This window comes from Macaca thibetana, chromosome 15 (assembly GCF_024542745.1).
Source record: "Macaca thibetana thibetana isolate TM-01 chromosome 15, ASM2454274v1, whole genome shotgun sequence".
Classification (NCBI taxonomy): Eukaryota; Metazoa; Chordata; class Mammalia; order Primates; family Cercopithecidae; genus Macaca; species Macaca thibetana.
Window position 1 is genome coordinate 108,029,756 of NC_065592.1, and position 22,522 is coordinate 108,052,277.

Here is a 22,522-nt window from a genome sequence, read left to right on the forward strand (position 1 = left end):
GCTCCCCATTCATTGATGGGTACTTAGACTGGCTCCATATTTTTGCAATTGCAAATTGTGCTGCTATCAACATGCATGTGCATGTGTTTTTTCATGACTTATTTTCCTTTGGGTAGATGCCCAGTAGTGAGAGATTGCTGGGTTGAACAGCAGTTCTACTTTTAGTTCTTTAAAGAATCCCCACACTGTTTTCCATAGTGGTTGCACTAGTTCACATTCCCATCAGCAGTGTAAAAGTGTTCCCTTTTCACCAAATCCATGCCAACATGTATTTTTTTATTTTTATCTTTAAACTATGGCCATTCCTGCAGGAGCAAGGTCATATCACATTGTGGTTTTCAGTTGCATGTCCCTGATAATTAGTAACATTCCTGAAAGAAAATATATTCTAACAAGACAAATACATGTCAAAAAGTTTTAAGAAAAATCTGATAGACACTAATTTTTAAATGGTTCAATTTACAGTCAAAAAGAGACCATTATAAATAACCAACAGCAGAGGGACAAGATAAATGTACGTTAAGTACTTTGTTGTAATACTTTTCAATTTCCAAAGATCATGAACATTGCTCCTGTTCGGAGCATAGCTCCTGGTGCTTCTGCGTTCACAAACAGCATTGTGTAGAACTGGCTGTCTTGGAGCTGGCCTCTGCCACCACTGCTTCTGGAGCTCACATCTATGGAAACCTGCACATTTCCCTGTGTATTTTCTGACCTTGTAACTAGAGCTAGAGTCACCCCCCGCTGCCAGGTTAGTTGCAGGTTTTTAGAACAATTTAGCTGCCATTATAGTGAGCTACATGTTCATAATTATGAATTTTGCTTCCTTCAAGAAACCGGTTTATAGACTGATGACAACTGTAGTGATTAAAAACATGTTAGCTTCTGCAACTTTCAAAGTACTTCTATTTGTTTCAAATTCATTTGCTGTTATGTTCTTTGCTAAAATGGCTATTAGCAGTATCACCATGACAACTCAGTTTATATACTATTAGCAAAGTGGTAATTTAGCAGCCATTTCAACAGCAACCAACCGTCACTAGTCTCTTCTTAGTCACAAGTAGCCTTGCTTCCGTTGTAAATACACAGTGTGGTAATTCTGAATGACAGTCTTCTAAAAAATTTTTGGGTACATTGTAGGCATATATATTTATGGGGTATATAAAGTATTTTGATACAGGCCTACAATGTGTCACTGTAGGGTAAATAAAGTATCCATCACACCTCAAGCATTTATCCTTTGTTTTACAAATAGTTCAATTATACTATTTTAGGTACTGTAAAATGTACGATTAAATAATTATTGACAGTAGTCACCCTGTTGTGCTATCAAATACTAGATCTTATTTATTCTTTCTAACTATGTGTGTGTGCCTATTAACCATTACTCCTTATCCCCCCATCGCCCATATTACCTTTACTAACTTCTGCTAACAATTCTTCTACTTTAATTCCCACAAGTAAGTGAGAACATGTGAAGTTTGTCTTTCTTTCTTCGCTTATTTCCCTTAACATTTCCATCCATGTTGCTGCAAATAACAGGATCTCATTCTCTTTTACGGTTGAATAGTAAGTACTCCATTGTGTATATGTACATTTTCTTTGGCTACTCATCTGTTGATGGACACTTGGGATGTTCCAAATCTTGGCTGTTGTGAACACTAGTGCAATATCCATGAGAATGTAAGTATCTCTTTGATAATGCTGATTTCCTTTCTCTTAGGTATATACCCAGCAGTGGGATTGCTGGATCATATGGTAGCTCTATTTTTAGTTTTGAGGACCTCCAAACTGTTCTCTACAGTGGTTGTACTAAATTACATACTAACATGTAATCATTGTAATTTTGATTTGCATTTCTCTGACAATCAATAATGTTGATGTTGAGTATCTGTTCATATACCTATTTGTCATTTGTATGCCTTTTTTATTTTTGAAACAGGGTCCCACTTTATCACTTAGGTTGGAGTGCAGTGGCACAAGCACAGCTCACTGCAGCCTCAACCTCCTGGGATCAAGTAATGTTTGCACGTAATTCTCACAAACAGCTGAAACTACAGGCACGTGCCCCCATGCCTTCTTTTGAGAACTGTGTCTTCTTTTGAGAAGTGTATATTCAGATATTTTGCCCATTTTAAAAATCAGATGATTAGATTTTTTTCTATTGAGTTATTTAAGCTTCTTAACTATTCTGGTAATTAATCCCTTGTAGATAGTTTTCAAATATCTTCCCCCATTCTATGGGTTGTCTCTTCACTTTGCTGATTGTTTCTTTTGCTGTGCAGAAGTTTTTTAACTTGATGTGACCAAATTTGCCCATTTTTGCTTTGGTTGCCTGTGCTTATAAAATATTATTCAAGAAATATTTGCCCAGTCCAATATCCTGGAGAGTTTTCTCAATGTTTTATTTTAGTTTTATATTTGAGGTCTTTGATTTAAATATTTTTTTAAAAAAAATTTTTAAGAAATAGAGACAAAATCTCATTGCATTGCCCAGGCTGGTCTTGAACTTCTGGGCTCAAGCAATCCTCCTTTCTCAGCCTCCCAAAGTGCTTGGATTACAGGTGTGAGCCTCTGCACCCAGCTGAGATTTAAATATTTAATCCACTTTGATTTTATTTTTGCATAAGATGAGAAATAGAGGCCTAGTTTCATTTTTCTGCATATGGATATCCAGTTTTCCCAGCACCACTTATTGAGTTCTGGTTACTATAGCTGTAGAGTATAATTTGAAATAAGATAATGTGATTCCTCCAGTTTTGTTTGTTTTTAGCACATTGGCAGTCTTGGATCAGACCTGGAGGAATTGTCTGGATTAGCAGACAGAGACTCACTTCTTCCCTTCCTTTCCAGCAAATGAAGTCTCTCTCTCTTTGTGCTAGGCTGCCTGGAGTTGGGACAGGAGCAATACAAGCACCGCTGTGGCCACTGGGACAGCACTGGGTCAGACCTGAAGCCGGCACAGCACTGTGACTGCCCAAGACCCCCACTGTAAAAACAACCCAGCTGCCACCTGTTTCAGTCAAGGCCCCATGGCTCTCCAACTAGCAGGTAGTGAAGCCAGCCAGGCTTCTGTCCTTCCCTTCAGTGCAGTACACTCCCCTGGTCCCTAGATGCGTTCAAAGGTGCTGTCTGGAAGCCAGGGCTGGAGTCATAAACCTTAGAAATCTACCTGGTGTTCTGTTCTACCCTGGCTGAGCTAGCACTGAATCCACCCAGCAAATCACTGCCCACTCTCCCCTCCCCTTTCCCCAGGCAGGACAGTCTTTTCCCATGTACGACGTCATCACAGTCCTGTGTGGATTACCGCCAGCTCACCACTGATGTTCACTTAATGCCTGAGGGCTCTCAGTCAGCTTGTGGCGAATGCTGCCTGGCCTGGAACTCACTCTTCACAACAGTGGGCTCCCCTCTGGCCCAGGCTAAGTCCAGAGATGCCATCTAAGAGCCAAGGCCTGAATCAGGGACTCCAACAGCCCACGGGGTGCTCTTCTCCACTGTAGTTGAGCTGGTGTCTAAGCTCCAGAAAAATCCTCTTTAGTCTGCCTTTGGCTTTTCTCAAGCAGGGGAGTCTCTCCTCACAGCCACCACAGCTGGGAATGTGCTGGGTGACACCTGATGCCAGCACATCTGAGTCTCACTTGAGGCCCATGGCATGTACTACCTGATTACCTCTGCTGATTATTCAAGGCCCAAGGGCTCTTTCGTCAGATAGTGACGAATCCTGCCATTACTGAGTCCTTCCCTTCAAGGCAGCAGGTTCCCTTCTGGCCCAGAGTTTGTCTAGAGATGTTATCCCAAAGCTGGGACCTGAAATGGGGATCCCATGACTCTGACCAGTGCCCGCTCCTACTGTGAGCTAGTATCCAAGATGCAAGACAAAATCCTCTTTCCTCCTTCCTCTCCTCAAGCAGAAGGAGGAGGTCGCTGTCAGACCTGCGAGCTGCACTGTCTAGGATTGGAGGAGGGGCGGGCAAGCACTCCATAGCTGCCCCAGCTGCTGTCTCTCTAGGTCACATGCCCCCAAATACACTGGCTCCAAGCGCAGCACAGCACTAGGACTTGCCTAAGAGTTGCAGTCCTTGTGGCCTAGACAGCCTTTCAGGTTTATTAAGGACCAAGAGTACTTTATCCTGCAGTAGCCAGGCTTTTCACAACTTTATCAACTTTATCAAGTTCCAACCACTGGGATAAACAATTCCCTTCGGGCTAGCACTAGTCTAAATGTTTCCTCTGTAGGTGAGCATTGGATGAGTGCAGCCTTGCTTTGCTTTCTGCTACAACAAGGCGGCACTGTGTTCAGGGCAAAGTCCCACAGCTGCTGTGCTCTCCCTCCACCAAACATGCAGACTCTCTCCTCGCCACAGGTCCTCTGCCGAGGCTATTCCTGTGACGAGCACAACTGGCAGAGATGTCTACTCAGCCATCAGGCTCCACTTCTGTGGCTACATACATTCTCAACGACAGTTTTACCTACAGGCAAATGTACAACAAACAAACAAACAAAACCTCGTGCCACTGCCTGTCATGATCTTGATCTTCATATAAGATGTTCCTTCATATTTTCCTAAGCGGCACCCACAAAGCCATTCTCACTGTCCAGTGGGCACTCTGAAGAGCCTTTGCTAAAAATGCCTCCCTGGCTCACCCTGCCTGCCAGCTCCAAGGCCCTTCCCTTTACAGCAGTCATGAGGCCAGACTGGAAGAAAGACCCCATGAAGCTCATGCTTCTGTGTCCAGTTGGTGATATCTGTGAGCAACCCCATGACTCAGCAAGATTTCCTGCACTCTCATAGGTAACTCAAGGACCCCAAAGGGCTGTCGTGGTCATATGAGTGCCCTAGGAAGCCCTTGAGTGAGGTGAGCATTGGGTGATGTCCAGCAATGCAATGTTTCTCAGACTGCCTGTGGAGAGCTTCTAACTCATCAGCCTGATCTCTAAACACAGGCAACACTCCTAGGGGAGGGGACAGGGGCACAAGGATCTGTGGTTATTCTGTATGTCAAGGTTTCTATAAAGCAGATCTCCAGATAAAGGCAGGGGGAACACCGGCAAGAGCAAATACACAATGTATGACTCAGGGTGAAGCTGTACATTTTTCACAGTCTGGAGGCCCTAGACCTGTCAGTGGCCAATTATTTCAAAGGCCAGACATGTGCTCCTTAAAGAGAGACCGGAACTTGCAGACAGCCCCTAGAAAGCCATAAAGATATTTACTGTACTATGATGTTCTGGTAGTATACTTGGAAGATAATTGCCAAAAATCACCAGAAAAATACTTTTCAATTTATGAGCAGATTATTATAAGAGCAATTTACCAAGACCTACCAACGAACGATGAAAAATATGAACTGTTATTCTAAAGCTGATAGAAAGATGTGGGTTTTATGTCCATTTCCATCATCTGCACAATGTAACCTTTAAAACTTTCTTAAAGTGTTAAGTTTAGGGGAGCAAAAGAAGTATTGAAAAATGATCAGAAAGTTCACAGAAACCTTACAAACTTACATGTCATCAGATGAAATGTTCTCAGAGAGCCTGCGGTTTTTCACACTCCCAGCAACCTCCTGGTCATCGCTCCACAGTAAGAGAAATGGCTGACAAGACGATCCTCTTCCAGTTGGCTGGACAAATGTCGGTATCAGCATAACTTACAAGTCTTTCTATGTAAATCTGCAAAATAGAACACTGGCCTTTGATTCAGCTTAGTTTGAGTGCTGTAGTAAGAACTCTCAGGAATGACAAGTTTCTTCTGGTTTTGACCAGAAAGTACCTGCCTTTTATTCTTATGTTCTCCAGAGACTTTGCTTGATCAGGCAGAGCAAGAAGCCGAATCACAATCATAGGTCAGATACTTCTGCTACCTACTCTGCCCATAGAAATGTACAGGCCAATTTTGGTCACAAGAATGACGGTACCTCTCAGCCAAGGACATCATGAAAAGAGGCAGTGTTGTCACCCTCACGCTCATTAAGGGGAGCACACACACGGGCCCAGTGTGAATTAAAGTCATTCAGTAAATCCTCAAGTACCTACCACATGTAATGTCTCAGCCTAGTGGGTAGGCAGATGGGAACTTTACAAGTACGTCAAGCTTGAATATGTTCAACCCATGTGATAGTGAGCAAATGTTGATCTTTTCACAAAAACCCTTCTATATAGGGCACGAGCTTAAAAAACTGCTGGTCAAGAGAGCCTCCCAGTGGCTGCAGTGCAGAGCAGCACGGCAGGCACAGGTCTCTGGGGCTGTAAAACATTCCCCATAGTCAGTTGCTGGCTTGATAAGGAACACATATATATAAAGAATGGTCCTTCTCACAGCCCCTATTTCTCACATCTTCATGATCACATCATAAACATTGCTCTGTCTTACATCATCTGCAACTGACACAATTCTGTTGGTTTTAAGGTGGACACAGCTGCCAGTCTCTGTACCCTGGGATTCCTCTAAACCTGCCAAGCGGTTTGTGAGACAATCTCATGAATTACTTTACATCTATCAAACATCTATCCTACAAAGAATTGAGCAAAATGAACGGCTGAGTAAAGATTAAAGGTGAGCTGCGAGGTGTTGTTACCTCAGAGGGTGCTCTGCAGAAGCGTATATCCATGAGCTACTTGAACTCTTTAAGTCAAAATGAAAGGAAAAAAGCTTATTTTAAGCAAGTTCATTTCTTGTCTGGTGGTTATCAGATGGGAGAACATTGCCAGATCTAAGCTACCAAACTCAAATATGTTTTCAAAAACAAATGGTGATTGAACATCACATTTTACAGAGATTCTGCTCCCTTTCTCCCAAACTCTGTGCTCTCAAGTATTATTTTTTTGTTTTGCTTTGTTTCATTGTTGTTGTTGTTGTTGTTTTGAGATGCTGTTTCACTCTTGTTGCCCAGGCTGGAGTGCAATGGCCCGATCTCAGCTCACCGCAACCTCCGCCTAGCAGGTTCAAGCGATTCTCCTGCCTCAGCCTCCCGAATAGCTGGGATTACAGGCGTGTGCCACTACACCCGGCTAATTTTGTATTTTTAGTAGAGATGGGGTTTCTCCATGTTGGTCAGGCTGGTCTCGAACTCCCAACCTCAGGTGATCTGCCTGCCTTGGCCTCCCAAAGTGCTGGGATTACAGGCATGAGCCACCACATCTGGCTCAAGTATTTCAAGAATGAACCTCCCTTTCTGGGATCAATGGTACAGGAATCAGAGAGCACTGGAACAACATTAGCAAGCCCTCTGCTTCCCGTCCCCTTTCCTGCTAAGCTGCTGACCTGCTGACACTCATCCATGCCATGTGCTCTTCTGAGTCAGTTTGAGACAGAATTCTTTATTCCCACTGATGCCAACTCTTCCCTCAGTGCAGCTGATCCCGTCTCACTTTTGCAGAACACTGTTCCCACAATCACCCCTTTCTGAAGATTTTCTTCCTGTGTCTACCAGAGATTCCCCCCAAATTGTGTTTCCTTTGTTCCCATCCCACTCCCCACTACGCTCTAAGTGTGTCCTCTCACTGGTGTCACAGCACCATGCCCTCATGCCAGCTCCTCAGCTTCCATCTCTCCTTCACCTCCACTGCCTGCCCTGCTGACATGACTCTCAAGGCTCCTCCTGCCAAGGCCTCTGGTGCCATCATGCTGACAAACTGGAGCTCTTCATACATTGGCATTTGCCTCGGTGCTGGGGCCAACTACCTGCATTTCAGTTACCCTGCTCCTATCTGTGTGCAATGCCTGTTATGTCTACCTTCATTGATGGTCAGCCTGGTCTGATCATGAGCCATAATCTGTCACTGCTCACCTGTATTACCCTAGCTGCTGCTTAACCCTCTTCTCTGCCTCTACTCTGCCTCTCCACTATGGCCTGTAGTCCCCAAAGCAGTCAGCATAACCTCTTCATTTGAAGCATGGCACTCCCCTGCTCGAGATCTACCATGAATTTCCCATCAAACTGAGTTTGAGTAAAACCTTAATTTCTTCCTGTGGCCTGCAAGCCAAAGGGCCCTATGAGCTATGGTACCACCTGTGGGGCCTCATCTCTGCTGTTCCCCTCATTCTTTACTCTGACCGTGCTGGTCACCTTGCTGTTGTTTCCTCAAACACACATGAAACGCATTTCTGTCTTGGCAGTCACCTTTTTGCCTGTAAAGACAGCACTGTTTCCCGTCCTTGCTTCAGTCAGGTCACTGTTCAAATGTCAGCTCTCCAGAGAGGCTCTTCCTTATCATTCCACCTAAAATAGCCCCCAATCACTGTGTGTCCCTTTATCCCGCTCTTTGATACTACCTGAAAAAATAGTTAAGTTCGTTCTTACTAGAACATAAGCTCATAAAAGCAAGAACTGTGATCCACGTGTCCTCTCCTCTACCCCGGCACTTGGAAGAGAGTCAGTATCCAGTGAGTGTTCATGAAATAAGTCACTTCTTAGCCGCATTTACCTCTGTGACCACAGCCTCTCCTATCTTGAACTCTTCTCCTTTTATCATCCTCTCCTGCTTTTCTTCCTCCTGCTCTCATAGCCACTCCTCTGGCAGCTTGTCCCTTCAATGACCACAGTCCTTACAGGCCCATTTTCGGTTCACTTTATCTTTTTCTGAGATAGGGTCTCACTCTGTTGCCCAGGCTGGAGTGCGATGACATGAATACAGCTCACTGTAGCCTCCACCTCCTGGGCTCAAGTGATCTTCCTGCCTCAGCCTACAATGTACCTGAGGCCACAGGCATGTGCCACTATGCTCAGCTAATTTCTTGATTTCTTTTCTTTTTTTTTTTTTTTAGTAGAAATGGGGTCTCATTTTATTGCCCAGGCTGGTCTTGAACTCCTACACTCAAGTAATCCTCTCACCCTGGGCTCCCAAAGTGCTAGGTTTACAAGTATGAGACACTGTACCTAGCCTTATTTTATATTTTCTTAAGATACCGGGTCTCATCATATGGCCCAGGCTGAACTCAAACTTCTGGGCTCAAGTAATTCCTCCATCTCAGCCTCCCAGGTAGCTAGGACTAAAGGCATGTCCATGTTCAAAACTCTCCCTTTTCCAATCCAGCTTTCCCTCCAGCATCATCTATCTCTCTGCATCTGGAAGCACCACTCCTGCTTCCCTCCAGCATGTGCTTAGCGTTCCAAATGACTTGCAGCTGTTGGAAAATGGCCTGTATCTGGTCCAGTGCCCATTGAGGGCTTTGATTCTAGTGCACAGCTGGAGCCTTCTCCCCTCAACTCTAACTGGATGCTAAAGAAGTAAGTAAACCAAATCTCTTTTCACTCTTCTAACCATACATTGAAACACAAGAACGTTTTATAAAGCAGTAGTGGTGGGCAATAAAGTCTTTAGAACTTTAATAAATGTGAATGTGATTCGGATTTCCTAGCTTTCTTTCTCCTTAGATTTCTGTAGCATATTCTCATGAAGTATTTATTTATTTCTAGTAGTTTGAATTAAAAGCTCATCTGCCTTTTTATTGTAAAAGAAGCCAGTCTTTGATGAGCTTTAAGCTTCGTAAAACTAATGCATCATGCCTATTTGATAAACCAGTAGTTCTCCAAATGTGCTCTGTGGACCTCTGGGATCCCCAAGACCTTTTTCCAAAAGCCTAAGATGTCAAAACTGTTCTGATAATAATATTAATTCACCCTGAAAAACCTAATAGAAAACTTTTTTTAAATTGTGAAAGTAATACAGAGACATTGCCTGCTTTTTCACTGATACTGCCATGACTGTATAAAAGCAAAAGTGTGTAAAACTGCTGGTTTCTCAGCATAAATCAAGGCAGTGGTACCAAACTACACTAGTAGTCATTCTATTCTGTACTGTCCCTTACAGCTAAAAAAAAAAAAAAAAAAAAAAAAAAAAAGATAGCCGAATTTCTTTTTTTTCTTTCTTTTTTTTAAAATATGGAATGCTTCATGAATTTGCGTGTCATCCTTGCGCAGCTGAATTTCTTAAGAATGTCTTTGATGAAGCAGTAAAAATTAATAGTGTTATTAAATCTTAACATTTCTTTTTAATTTTCTAAACAAGTGGAAAGTTAACAAGAAGCACTTCTGCTTACTACAGTACGGTTGCATTTAAAAAAAGAATTTGATTTAATTGTGAACTGAATAATCACTTTTTTCATGGAACATCATTTTTATTTAAAAGTACAACTGGGCCAGCACAGTGGCTCATGCCTGTAAAATTCCAGCACTTTGGGAGGCTAAGGCAGGCAGATTGCTTGAGCTCAGGAGTTCGAGACCAGCCTGGGCAACATGATGAAACCCTGTCTCTACCAAAAATAAAAAAAAAAAACTAGCCAGGCATGGTGCCACACGTCTGTGGTCCCAGTTACTCGGGAGGCTGAGGCAAGAGGATTGCTTGAGCCCAGGAGACAGAGGTTGCAGTGACCTGAGATCATGCCAATGCACTCTAGCCAAGGGAGAGAGTGAGACTTGGTCTAAAAAAAAAGTACAACTATCATTCTCAAAAACAAAATGAGGCTGTCACTTCAAGGAAAATAAGTCTTTGTTCCCAATGATAAAATTTAAGCTTTCATGAGGACTTTGAAAAACTTGTTCCTTCAACCGTAAGCACGACAGCTTCTCAATACTTAGATTTTTTAAAATAAGATTGGTGGTTATATTAACAAAAGTGAGTTTTTGACACAATAAAACATAAACCAATATTTTCCAAATAAGTTATGCATACTATTATAAAAGCAAGTATGGAAGGAAAGATTCACTTATTGTGCAAGAAAGATCAGTGAACATTGATGGAATACATTTATTAATATGTAAAATGCCACTCTAAGAAACTAGCACTTGTAAAGTTTTGATTTAATATTAAAGAATACCCACAACTGTCTGAAAGGATTAAAAATACACCTTTTATCAACTACATATTTGCACAAGGCCAAATCATCTTATTGTTTCTTTGAAACAAATTGCCAAGAAAGAGAATTCAGCTGTCTTCTATTAAGCTCAACGTTAGAGATTTTCAATAATATAAATACATGACACACTTTTTACTCAACTTTTAAAGAAAAGTAATTTTACCTTTAAAAATTATGTTAGCAATATCATTCCGAAGGAATATTTTCTGTTGTCACAACCTGGGTTATGGGTTACTGCTGACATCTAGTTGGTAAAGGCCATCAGTGCTGTTAAACTTTTTGCAATGAAAAGGACAGTCGTCACAACAAAGCGTTATCTAGCTCATAATATCAATAGTGGTAAGCTTATGAAATCTAAACCAAAAATAGATTTTGGAAAAAAGTCAATTTTATATTTCTCACACAATAAATATCAATATAATCAATATAAACACATACTCTTTGGGTTTCCCAATAATTTAAAAATTAAAAGTCTTAAGGACCACAGAAAACACAAATAATTTGCTTCAATATGTTAGTAGGCACAATACAGTTGATGATGTCTATAGCTGTGACCTAACACTGAGCTTGATATCATGCAAAGTAATTAGCTGGAATAACAAGACAGGTTTTTTAAAAAGGTCACCTGTATCTGATGTAATAGTGTATTGCTATGGTGACACTGTGGAAAGAAAAAGTATTCATAACAATAGATGTTATCATTTGTTAGGCCTGAAGACATTTTTTTAAGTGGCGAGTTTTTTAGAACTCTCCTAGTGGCCCTGAAATTAAAATCTTCTAGTTCAGAACAGTATCATGAGGGCACTTTCCTGTTTTAGTTTTTTGGCTTTAGTAAAAATATGAGAACCAAAATGCTAGGCAATATGCTGTTAGAAGACGTGTTTTTGTTGATGATTATAATATATAAACAGTAATATATTTCCCTGTTATATGTTCTTCTGCCTACAAAACCTTTCATGCCATGCAGTTTATTTTGTTTATTTATTTATTTTTTGAGACAGAATCACTCTGTTGACCAGGCTGGAGTGCAGTGGCACAATCGCAACTCACCGCAACCTCTGTCTCCCAGGTTCAAGCAATTCTCATGCCTCGGCCTCCCAAGTAGCTGGGACTGCAGACTTGCACCATCACACCTAGTTAATTTTTGTATTTTCAGTAGAGACAAGGTTTCGCCATGACAGCCAGGTTGGTCTCAAACTCCTGGCCCCAAGTGATCGAACTGCCTCAGTCTCCCAAAGTGCTGGGATTATAGGCATGACCCACCATGCCCACTCATGTAATTTATATCTATGTGTACATATGCTTAAATTTAAGCCATACAGTAATGTTTTCTAAGATGTTAGGCCCTGCATTTTAGTTTTTCACTATCTCCTAAACACCATTTTTTATTATTTCCCTAAAAATACATAATAAAAGTACCTTATAACAAATCGAAGTATTTGAAATCACTTTTGCATAATAATTAGTAAATGTATTTGTAGGAGTTCGGTCAGGGTGATGGGAGAAATTATAAGAGAAAATTATAGGAAAAATGCAAACCTTCTTGGAAGGCCAGAAGTTTTTGCAAAAGCTTTAGGAAAGGGTTATGGCTGAAGGCAGCCTGATCCTCTTACCTTGAGTTAACAGTAAAAAGCAAATAACAAGGGAAGGTAGAGGAGTTTATCTAAATAGCTTGTTTTCTCATTTTGTCCTAAGACTGACCTTTGATTATTTGCATGCAGGACTGCTCTCTCCTGGGAGGGTGACCATGCTAATTATCACAAGTGTGTTGACTCAAAGCCTTTGTCATTAAATCTGTGCTGAATAAATGCCAGTAGTGCCAGCTTGTCAGGGCCATGGCTGCTAACTCTTTACAGCACCCTCCTCAGTGTCTGTGAGTGGCCCAGTCTCCTAGCCCGCTCGTTCAGTGGATACCTGTGTCTGAGTGCATTCCTTCATCCATCATTCAGCCAGGGTCTGCGGGTCGGAACTGGCATGTATTAGTAAACATAAGTTCACATGAGATCAATGATAGGTACAGTGATCCTACAATAAGCAGTGCTAACAAAGCAGTATAACACTACACAGTGTAATATTAATGGCAGGTACTTTCAATTAGTTGAAGTGAAATATTTCTGAACAGATACAACTCTTCAGATATGTTACTGTATCCCTAAGTTATCCACAGATGCTTTGTATCAGAAAACAAGAGGTTCTCTTACATAAGTTATGTGCTTCCATTTGCCCTTGGCATCTAGAATGAGGCTCAAAATAATTGAGGGAAGACAAATCTGAATTTCAATAGTAGGTCTATACAATATTAGCGCTTTTTAAAAAGCCTGTAACATTTAAGATGGATATGTCTATAGTACTTCAAGTACTTTTCATCTCTGAAATAACTTTAAAAACAAAGAATTTGATGTTACATAGTGAAAAGGACCCATGACCTTACATGACATTTAATCCACAAATCCACACTCATTTTACAGATAATGGTAACAACCTTAAAACTGACTTACCCAAGGTCCCACCAAATAGGAGCAGTTTGTCATCCTAAACTCAAATTAGGCGGTGGCTCTCAAACATTGCTGCACATTAAAATCACCTGAGGAGCTTTAGTCACTGCCTCACTTTCAACATGAGACATTTTGATTTCATTAGCACTGGGTATGACCTTGGGCACAGGGTTGGTGTTAAAAGCTTCCCAGGTGATTTCAATGTACAGCAAAGTTTGGGAATGATTGAGTTGGGATTAAAATCAGAATCTTCTGGGACGCTTTCCTCCATATAAAGATGCCTCACCAGGTGGATTGCCTGAGCTCAGGAGTTCAAGACCAGCCTGGGCAATACGGTGAAACCCCATCGCTAGTTAGCCTGGCAAGGCAGTGTGCACCTGTAGTCCCAGCTACTCAGGACACTGAGGCAGGAGAATTGCTAGAACCCAGGAGGCGGAGATTGCAGTGAGCCAAGATCGCGCCACTGCACTCCAGCCTGGACGACAGAGTGAGACTCCGTCTCTAAAAATAAAAATAAATAATAATAATAATAATAATAATAATAAAGATGCCTCACATCCATCCCTCTTTTCCTAAAAGGCTTCTCAGTGCCTAGAGATAGAGGGAAGGTGGAGGTGGAAACATACATGGGTTTGCAGACATATATTTGGAAAAAACCTGGCATAACTTATCCCAGTGAGTTCCACCTGTCCCACTGACAACAATGCACTACTAACCCGTGATAAACATTTTTCTGAATCTTTTCTTGAAGGCATTTTTCCCTATTAATTTGCTTGATAAACCTTCATTTCATCAATAGTCAATATACCAAATGATCACTTCTCAAATTTGCTGATGGCAAATTAAAACTTACTTTACTTCCAAAAGTGGACTTCTAAAAATTAGAATAATGAAGATAAAAGCATGAAATTTATTTGTTTGAGCAAGATTAATCCTTAAAACTACTTTTGATTTATATACTAACATATCAAAATATTTTGAATTCAAAAGAAGCCAGGGACTCTAGCCAAAGTAGAGTGATTTTTTTTTCCGCAAGAATTTATAGACCTGGCTGAAGACAGACATTTAGTGATTACTCAATAGGTCCCAAAGCCCTGCACTTGAGACAGAGTTTGAGTCCACTTTTTGCTGAAACACAATTTTATCGCAACTATCATTAAAAGTGAGAGAGGAAAGTGACATTATGAGTGTAAACTTGTCATTTTTTAATTAAAGTAAAAGTTACTGACAATTGAATTAGCTAAAACCGAGTGCATTAGGAACAAAATTGTTTATAAGCTAGTTATGTTCATAGAATGAAAAGTAAAATTAAAGACATTAATATTCTAAATTACCACTTTCCAAACTGTGTTATAAAAATCAACACTCACAATCCAAGGAGATGATAATGATACAGTCTGGACAACCCCAATGGAGCTGGTGTTATTGTTGGTTGTTGTTCCTTTTAAAATAAACTTCATCTTAGGGTGCTCTAAAAGTGCACCTTTGATTGTGGCCCATGAGGTGCTCATGCACAATAAGAGAAATTCAAATGCAGGTACACAATGGTGCCACCTAAGAGAAAAAGCTGTTCCTTCTTCAAAGATTAGTATCCAAAGTAGTACACATTGATTTAGGCCTGTAATTCATTTAAAAACTAATTTTTCACAAAAAAAATTCCACAAAGGGAACCTAGCCTTCTCATTGTGTTCAACACTGTCTAAGGCAAATGGTATCAAATAAATAGCTACACTTTTTCTGGGATGGCTTATTTGCTAACCGATTTTTCCTTCTACCATGACATCTAAGATTAAAAGAGAAATTGATACTTAATGTTTAGAATCTAGATATCAATATATAGTTGATTCCAATTTTTTAAACTGATGGCTGAAAAGGACAACCAAATGGCTGAAATCATTTTAGAATAAGGGGTCTGTCCCTTGACATTATAGTTGAACTCACGATTTTACTGTCATTGTTTAAGATGAGGCTGGCTGGCTGTGCTGTCATCAAGGAATATTGTCAAGCATGAACTATATTTTTCAAAAAATGCTCAGTAGATACCTGAAGGGAAAGGGAAGTATAAGTTAAACTTATCAACGTGTATTTTTTTTCTTGGTTAAAATGTCAGATGACAAAGCACTAACATATTTCTTACACTCCGTGAACTGCCTGAGTGTGGTATCATGTACACTCTACAGAAAACCCATTGGAGGCTCTTAACTTCCACAGATGATGTTTGAGAAAGGGTTATTATAAAATGCTACCCTTAATGTGGTACCTGTCATCAAACCTAGCAAGGATTTTATGAATTCCCTTTATAAATAATGAGAAAAGTTTAAAATTAGATTTCATTGTTTCTTAAGTAATACAAATCAGCTGAGAATTTCTATTTCTATTGATTTACTGCAATGAAATGTAATATTGTAAAATAACATTGGCACAAGAGCATTTTATTGCAGTGAATATAAGACTAGTGCATTTACTAAGTTACCAATCCTAAGTGTATCATTTCAGGAGATATAGTGACAAAACAAGTGTTTTAGATTCAGAGACACTGTGTGCCAGGGCTGCTAGATCACCAAAAAGGGAGGAAGCCATCAGTTTCTCTAGTCCAGTTTTCTTACTATGGAGGATAAAAAGAGTATCACTTTAGTATTCTCTCACACACCCTAAAAACAGATGACAAAGACAACTTAAAAAATGTAACTTTCACTTCATGTTTACTTAAGACTCCCATGACATTATTCAAGTGAGACTCTCAGAGAATACTTTCCATTCATTTCAAACGTTGATTAATTTCATTCTATGAATCATTTGACCTGCACCTAGGCATTTTCCTGCTACACTCCTGCTTTCTGCCTAGAATACTTCTTTTCTCTTTCCTTGTTTCAGCAAGCTTGACTCCGTCTACCCTCTTGAATCTCTTTGCCACGAGCCACACCAAAAAAATGGTTTTTGTACACTATTTGGTCAAATTCACCACCTGTTACATGATACTAATTCTTGCAGAGTATTCCCCTCTTAAGAAAGTATGCCTCTCCACGGAAGGGAGGACCCTTACTCTTCCTACCTCCAGCTGCTGAGCATAGAATTTTGGATAAATCAAAAAGTTCAACAAGTGTTTGACAAATTAATTCAGTTATAATTTGGAAGATAAGTCTTACTACATTTAATTACAGCAAAAACACTGCTAACAGTTTACTGTTTATACGTATTATTTAAGGTAGTCACAAAATAGGAACAAATACTCTAACTTCATTCAGTCAGTGTAGATAACAGAGTATGAAATTTTCCAATCTTTAACAAGAAATGGAAGGAGTTACTTAGCAGTCTTAAAGTTTAATAACAAAAACTAGAAAATAATCATACCTACTAATCTAGTAAGTCAAAACCAATGCCTTACCATCAAAGGTCCAGTACCTGTTGGACACCAATGCCCACCCACTGACTTCTTCCACTGTACCTGCTGCCTCTCATTTTAACCCATTAAAAATACTAAAGTTGTTTTCCTTGTAGAGGTCTTTCACCTCCTTGGTTAGGTGTATTCCTAAGTGTTGTGTTTTATTTTATTTTTTTGGCAGCTATTGCAAAAGGGCTTAAGTTCTTGGTTTGATTCTCAGCTTGATCGCTGTTGGTGTATAGCTAAGCTATTGATTTGTGTACATTAATTTTGTATCCTGAAACTTTGCTGAATTCATTTATCAGTTCTAGGAGCTTTTTGGAGGAGTCTATAGTGTTTTCTAGGTATATGATCATATCATCAGGAAACAGCAACAGTTTGACTTCTTCTTTACTGATCTGGATGTCCTTTGTTGTTGTTTTTTGGGTTTTTTTGTTGTTGTTGTTTTTGTGTGTTTGTTTGTTTTTTGAGACAGAGTCTTGCTCTGTCGCCCAGGCTGGAATGCGGTGGCACGATCTCGGCTCACTGCAAGCTCCACCTCCCAGGTTCACGCCATTCTCCTGCCTCAGCCTCCCGAGTAGCTGGGACTACAGGCGCCCACAACCATGCCCGGCTAATTTTTTGAATTTTTGGTAGAGACAGGTTTTCACCGTGTTAGCCAAGATGGTCTCGATCTCCTGACCTCGTGATCGTCCTGCCTTGGCCTCCCAAAGTGCTGGGATTCCAGGCGTGAGCCACCGCGCCCGGCCTGGATGTCCTTTATTTCTTTCTCTTATCTTACTGCTCTGGCTAGGACCTCCAGTACTATGTCGCATAGAAGTGGTGAGAGTGGGCGTGCTTGTCTTATCCCCATACTCAGGGGGAAGCTTTCAACTTTTCCCCAATTCAGTATTATGTTGGCTGTGGGTCTGCCATAGATGGCTTTTATTACATTGAGGTATGTCCCTTGTATGCAGATTTTGCTGAGGGTTCTAATCATAAAAGGATGTCAGATTTTGTCAAATGCTTTTCCTGTGTCTATTGAGACGATCACGTGATTTTTGTTTTTAATTCAGTTTATGTGGTGTATCACATTTATTGACTTGCATATGTTAAAACATCCCTGAAACCCTGGTATGAAACTCACTTGAACATGATGGATTGTCTTTTTGATATGCTGCTGGAAACCACAAAACATTCCTGAAAGGAATCATAGATGACACAAATAAATGGAAACACCCCATGCTCATGGATGTATAGAATCAATATTGTGAAAATGACCTACTGCCAAAAGCAATCTAAAGATTCAGCACAATTCCCATCAAAATACCATCATCATTCTTCACAGAACTAGAAAAAACAATTCTAAAATTCACATGGAACCAAATAATAGCCCACATAGCCAAAGCAAGACTAAGTAAAAAGAACAAATCTAGAGGTATCGCATTATCTGATTTCAAACTATACTATAAGGCCACAGTCACCAAAACAGCATGATACTGGTATAAAAATAGGCACATAGGCCAATGGAACAGAATGGAGAACCAAGAAATAAACCCAAATACTTACAACCAATTGATCTTCAACAAAGCAAAGAAAAACATAAAGTGGAGAAAGGACACCCTTTTCAACAAACGGTGCTGGGATAATTGGCTAGCCACATGTAGGAGAATGAAACCGGATCCTCATCTCTCACCTTATGCAAAAATTGACTCAAGATGGATTAAGGACTTAATTCTAAGGCCTGAAACTATAAAAATTCTAGAAGATAACATCGGAAAAACCCTTCTAGACATTGGCTTAGGCAAGGATTTCATGACCAAGAATCCAAAAGCAAATGCAATAAAAACAAAAAATAAATAACTGGAACTTAAACTAAATAGCTTTTGTACAGCAAACGGAACAGTCAACAAAGTAAACAGACAACCCACAGAGAGTAGGAGAAAATCTTCACAATCTATATATCTGACAGAGGACTAATATCCAGAATCTACTACGAACTCAAGCAAATCAATCCCATCAAAGAAAAAAACAAACAATCCCATCAAAAAGTGGGCTAAGGACATGAATAGACAATTCTCAAAAAAGATACACAAATGGCCAAGAAACATATGAAAACATGCTCAACATCACTAATGACCAGGGAAACGCAAATCAAAACGACCTTACTCCTACAAGAATGGCCATAATCAAGAAATCAAAAAATAGTAGATGTTGGCATGGCTGCAGTGAACAGGGAAAACTTCTACACTGCTGGTGGGAATGTAAACTAGTACAACCACAATGGAAAACAGTGTGGAGATTCTTTAAAGAACTAAAAGTAGAACTACCATTTGATCCAGCAATCCCACTACTGGGTATCTACCCAGAGGAAAAGAAGTCATTATATGAAAAAGATACTTGCACATGCATGTTTATAGCAGCACATTTTGCAACTGTAAAAACGTGGAACCAACCCAAATACCCATCAGTTAACAAGTGGATAAAGAAACTGTGGTATATATGATTGTATACTACTTAGCCATAAAAAGGAATGAATTAATGGCATTTGCAGCCACCTGGATGAGACTAGAGACTATTATCCTAAGTGAAGTAACTAAGGAGTGGAAAACCAAACATCATATGCTCTCACTCCTAAGTGGGAGCTAAGCTATGAGGATGCAGAGGCATAAGAATAACACAATGGACTTTGGGGACTTGGGGGGAATGGCGGGGGGGGCGCAAGGGATAAAAGACTACAAATAGGGTGCAGTGTATAGTGCTTAGATGATGGGTGCACCAAAATCTCACAAATCACCACTAAAGAACTTACTCATGTGACCAAACACCATCTGTTCCCCAATAACCAATGGAGATTTTTTTTAAAAAATCAGCAAAAAGCAAGAAAACTCGTTATGAGCAGGGAAACCTAAGATAATTAACATTAAATTTAAATATTTTGAAACAATAAGAGAATTCGGCAAGAAGCAATGTTAAGGGATAAAAACCAAAAGCTTTTCTCTAACACCTGCAGCAACGGGCTCGACCCGCCTTAGAACCCTCACGCCTGGGGGCGCCAGGACAGGGCTCACAGGTCAATGGGTCCGGTGGGCTGTGAAGAGACAAGGTGGAGGTTCCAGGTTGAAAATGTATAAAATTGTAAAGTAAATTAAAAGTTATATCATTTCAATGCTAAATACTTCGGTAGTGATTCCTTTTTTTAAAAAATCAATTTTTCTGCAAAATTCTTAATCTTTTTTCACAGTTCACAAAAGTAATGGTACTTTTTTTCAATATTTGCAATTCCCAATCCGTATTCAGCTTCCCAATTGTCTCCGAAAGTCTTATGCAAAAAAAAAATGCTGGTTCAACCGGGAACCAACGGAGAGCTACTCTTTATATTTGTCAGTAGCGTTCAAGTTTTAACCTTTAACTTCTCCCTGTTCTTAGAGAGCCTGAGAAGTGACTCTTCATAAAAACTCCACCCCGGCCGGGCGCGGTGGCTCAAGCCTGTAATCCCAGCACTTTGGGAGGCCGAGATGGGCGGATCACGAGGTCAGGAGATCGAGACCATCCTGGCTAACACGGTGAAACCCCGTCTCTACTAAGAAATACAAAAAATAGCCGGGCGAGGTGGCAGCGCCTGTAGTCCCAGCTACTCGGGAGGCTGAGGCCGGAGAATGGCGTGAACCCGGGAGGCGGAGCTTGCAGTGAGCTGAGATCCAGCCACTGCAGTCCAGCCTGGGCTACAGAGCGAGATTCCGTCTCAAAAAAAAAAAAAAAAAAAAAAAAAAAAAAAAAAAAAAAAAAAAAAAAAAAAAAAAAACTCCACTCCGCCAGTTCTGAATCGCCGAAACGTGAGGAGTCTCGTCGAAAACGGACGCAAGAGCTTATGGGAAATGTAGTCCTGAACGAGTCTGGTTCGCCGCGCAGCACTCTGGGATGGGGTTACTGGTCTCCTTCTGCGCCTGTGCAGCCGAAGCCCCGCTGCCTCATTTGAGTTCTCGGGACTCCCGGGAAGCGATTTGGGGAGCTCTGGGGTCGGCTCGCAAAGTAGAGGGGGCGGAGCTGGGGCGGCAGGGCAGCGTTTGTGCCGGGAGTGGGAGAGGAAGCGGGAAGTTCGTGGGATCCCCGCCCCCAGTGTCAGTGGATGCGACCGGGCGGGCCCTCGGCCTTCCCGGCCGGTGGAGAGGGACCCCGGCCACTGGCTCCCGGGGCGGCTGGGGCTGAGCGCGGGTCGGGAGCAGGTGCTGGGTGCGGGCCGCGGTGTGCGGGACGGGAGCGTGTTGCGAGCGGCGGCGGGAGGGGAAAGCGCATTTGTAACGCGGGCGACAACGTGCCCGAAATCCCCGGACGGTGGGTCTGCATCGAGACCCCGAGCTCTGGAGCTGGAAAAACCCGGGTAAGTTCAGTTCTGTCAACTGCAAGCCTAGGCGAATGCAGGGACCTGGATGAGAGTCAGGTTTCTCATCTGAAAGTGAGGGTATTAATAATGACTGCTTCATGGCGTTGTTTTAAAACTTTATGTCACCACCTGTAAAGCAAACAGCCGACTGTAGGCTGCTAAGCCATGAGCGACTCCTGCTGTTATATTTAGAAGACACTTTGTTCTGTTCATTGGGTGCCTTATGTAAACCTCACAACCACATCTGCATTAAATATAACAACTGAGGCTCAGGTCACAAGCTAGCAGTGAGGGAGCTGGGGTTCAAGGGCACGTGTGATTTATTTCCCGTTTCAGGCGCTAATATCACACCTGCCTATAACCAGCATTGCAGCCTTCACAGCACTTAGCAGAATGGCATGTCCCCAAATACTCAGGGAGTGGATGTAGTTGGAATCTTACCATGTGTCAAATGTCGTCTGGATTTCTGTCTTCAGATCTCTTGGGTCAGACAGGTTCTTGGCCCCTTCTGCATCGTCAGGGTGTCTCTCTTTTAAGTCTGATATGATGAATTCTAAGAGTCAGATTTTTGGCACTAACATGGTTTCTCAGGTCAGGTCGCAGGCTCCTTGAACGGAGCAGCCCTTGCGACTTGGGAAGCAGGGGCCTCTGTGAACAGTTTTACCTGGAAGAGAACCCCTCTCAGACCTAGACCTCCCTCCCGAGCTTCAGAGCAGAGGCAGAAGAGGCCACAGAGGAGCAGATCCTGGATGTGTATGGTCAGAAGCAGTTCTTGATCCTACTTCCCAGATAGAGCCAGACTTGTTGGTGAAGCCTCCAGAAGCCACCACAGAATGGGTGACAGTGGGTGGTTTGGGCCAGCTTTGAGAAGAGCAGAATGAGCTGGGTGGGGGCCAGGGACAGGCTGCTCAGGAAAGGCCACATCATTGCAGAAGTCTGGGGGTAGGGGTAACCAAAGAGTCTGTCCCCAGATCCCAAAGTAGCCGCCAGTCCCTTTGTTCTCCACTCTTTACAGATGCCATACTGCTGTTAACACATGTGACACTGGAGAATCCCAGCATGATGATACATGAAGGGTTTTCTGTGGTTATCTACTTCTGATTCTTTTGAAAGCTTTAAAGACATTGGGCATGAAAGGTTCAGTGAGTTTCCAGGGACCCCTCGTTTGTGGCAGGGCCAGGAGGAAAACAGTTCCGTTCATTCTTTCACAGGTGAGTCACCAAAAACATCTTATCCAAAGGGCCTTTTGAGAAATACATCCCAGTTAAAACTTCTACAACTCTTTGCCTTAAAGTAACTCATCTCTTTTACAAGACTTTCTGTGGATTGTCTATACCAAGGGTAAATAGTATTACTAAGAAAAATAATTAAATGATGCACACTGGATATTTTTCTGTTAATTTAGTGTTTCAGAGACAGATTC

The 22,522-nt window shown here is 41.4% G+C and overlaps 1 protein-coding gene across 8 annotated transcripts in view; it reads left to right on the forward strand.

Annotated features, from left to right (window-relative positions):
• Positions 1-22,522, forward strand: part of ZNF782 (zinc finger protein 782) — a 69,560-nt gene that overhangs the window by 19,710 nt on the left and 27,328 nt on the right. For 3 of the 8 annotated variants that reach the window (XM_050761779.1, XM_050761781.1, XM_050761780.1), the window contains one exon: positions 2,883-6,557. Coding sequence is in view for 2 of the 8 variants with exons in the window: in XM_050761776.1 (XP_050617733.1) it covers positions 22,169-22,310 (142 nt within the window). In the remaining 6 variants the exon portion in view is untranslated. The other 5 variants (XR_007719903.1, XM_050761776.1, XM_050761778.1 and 2 more) reach the window with 4 other exon arrangements.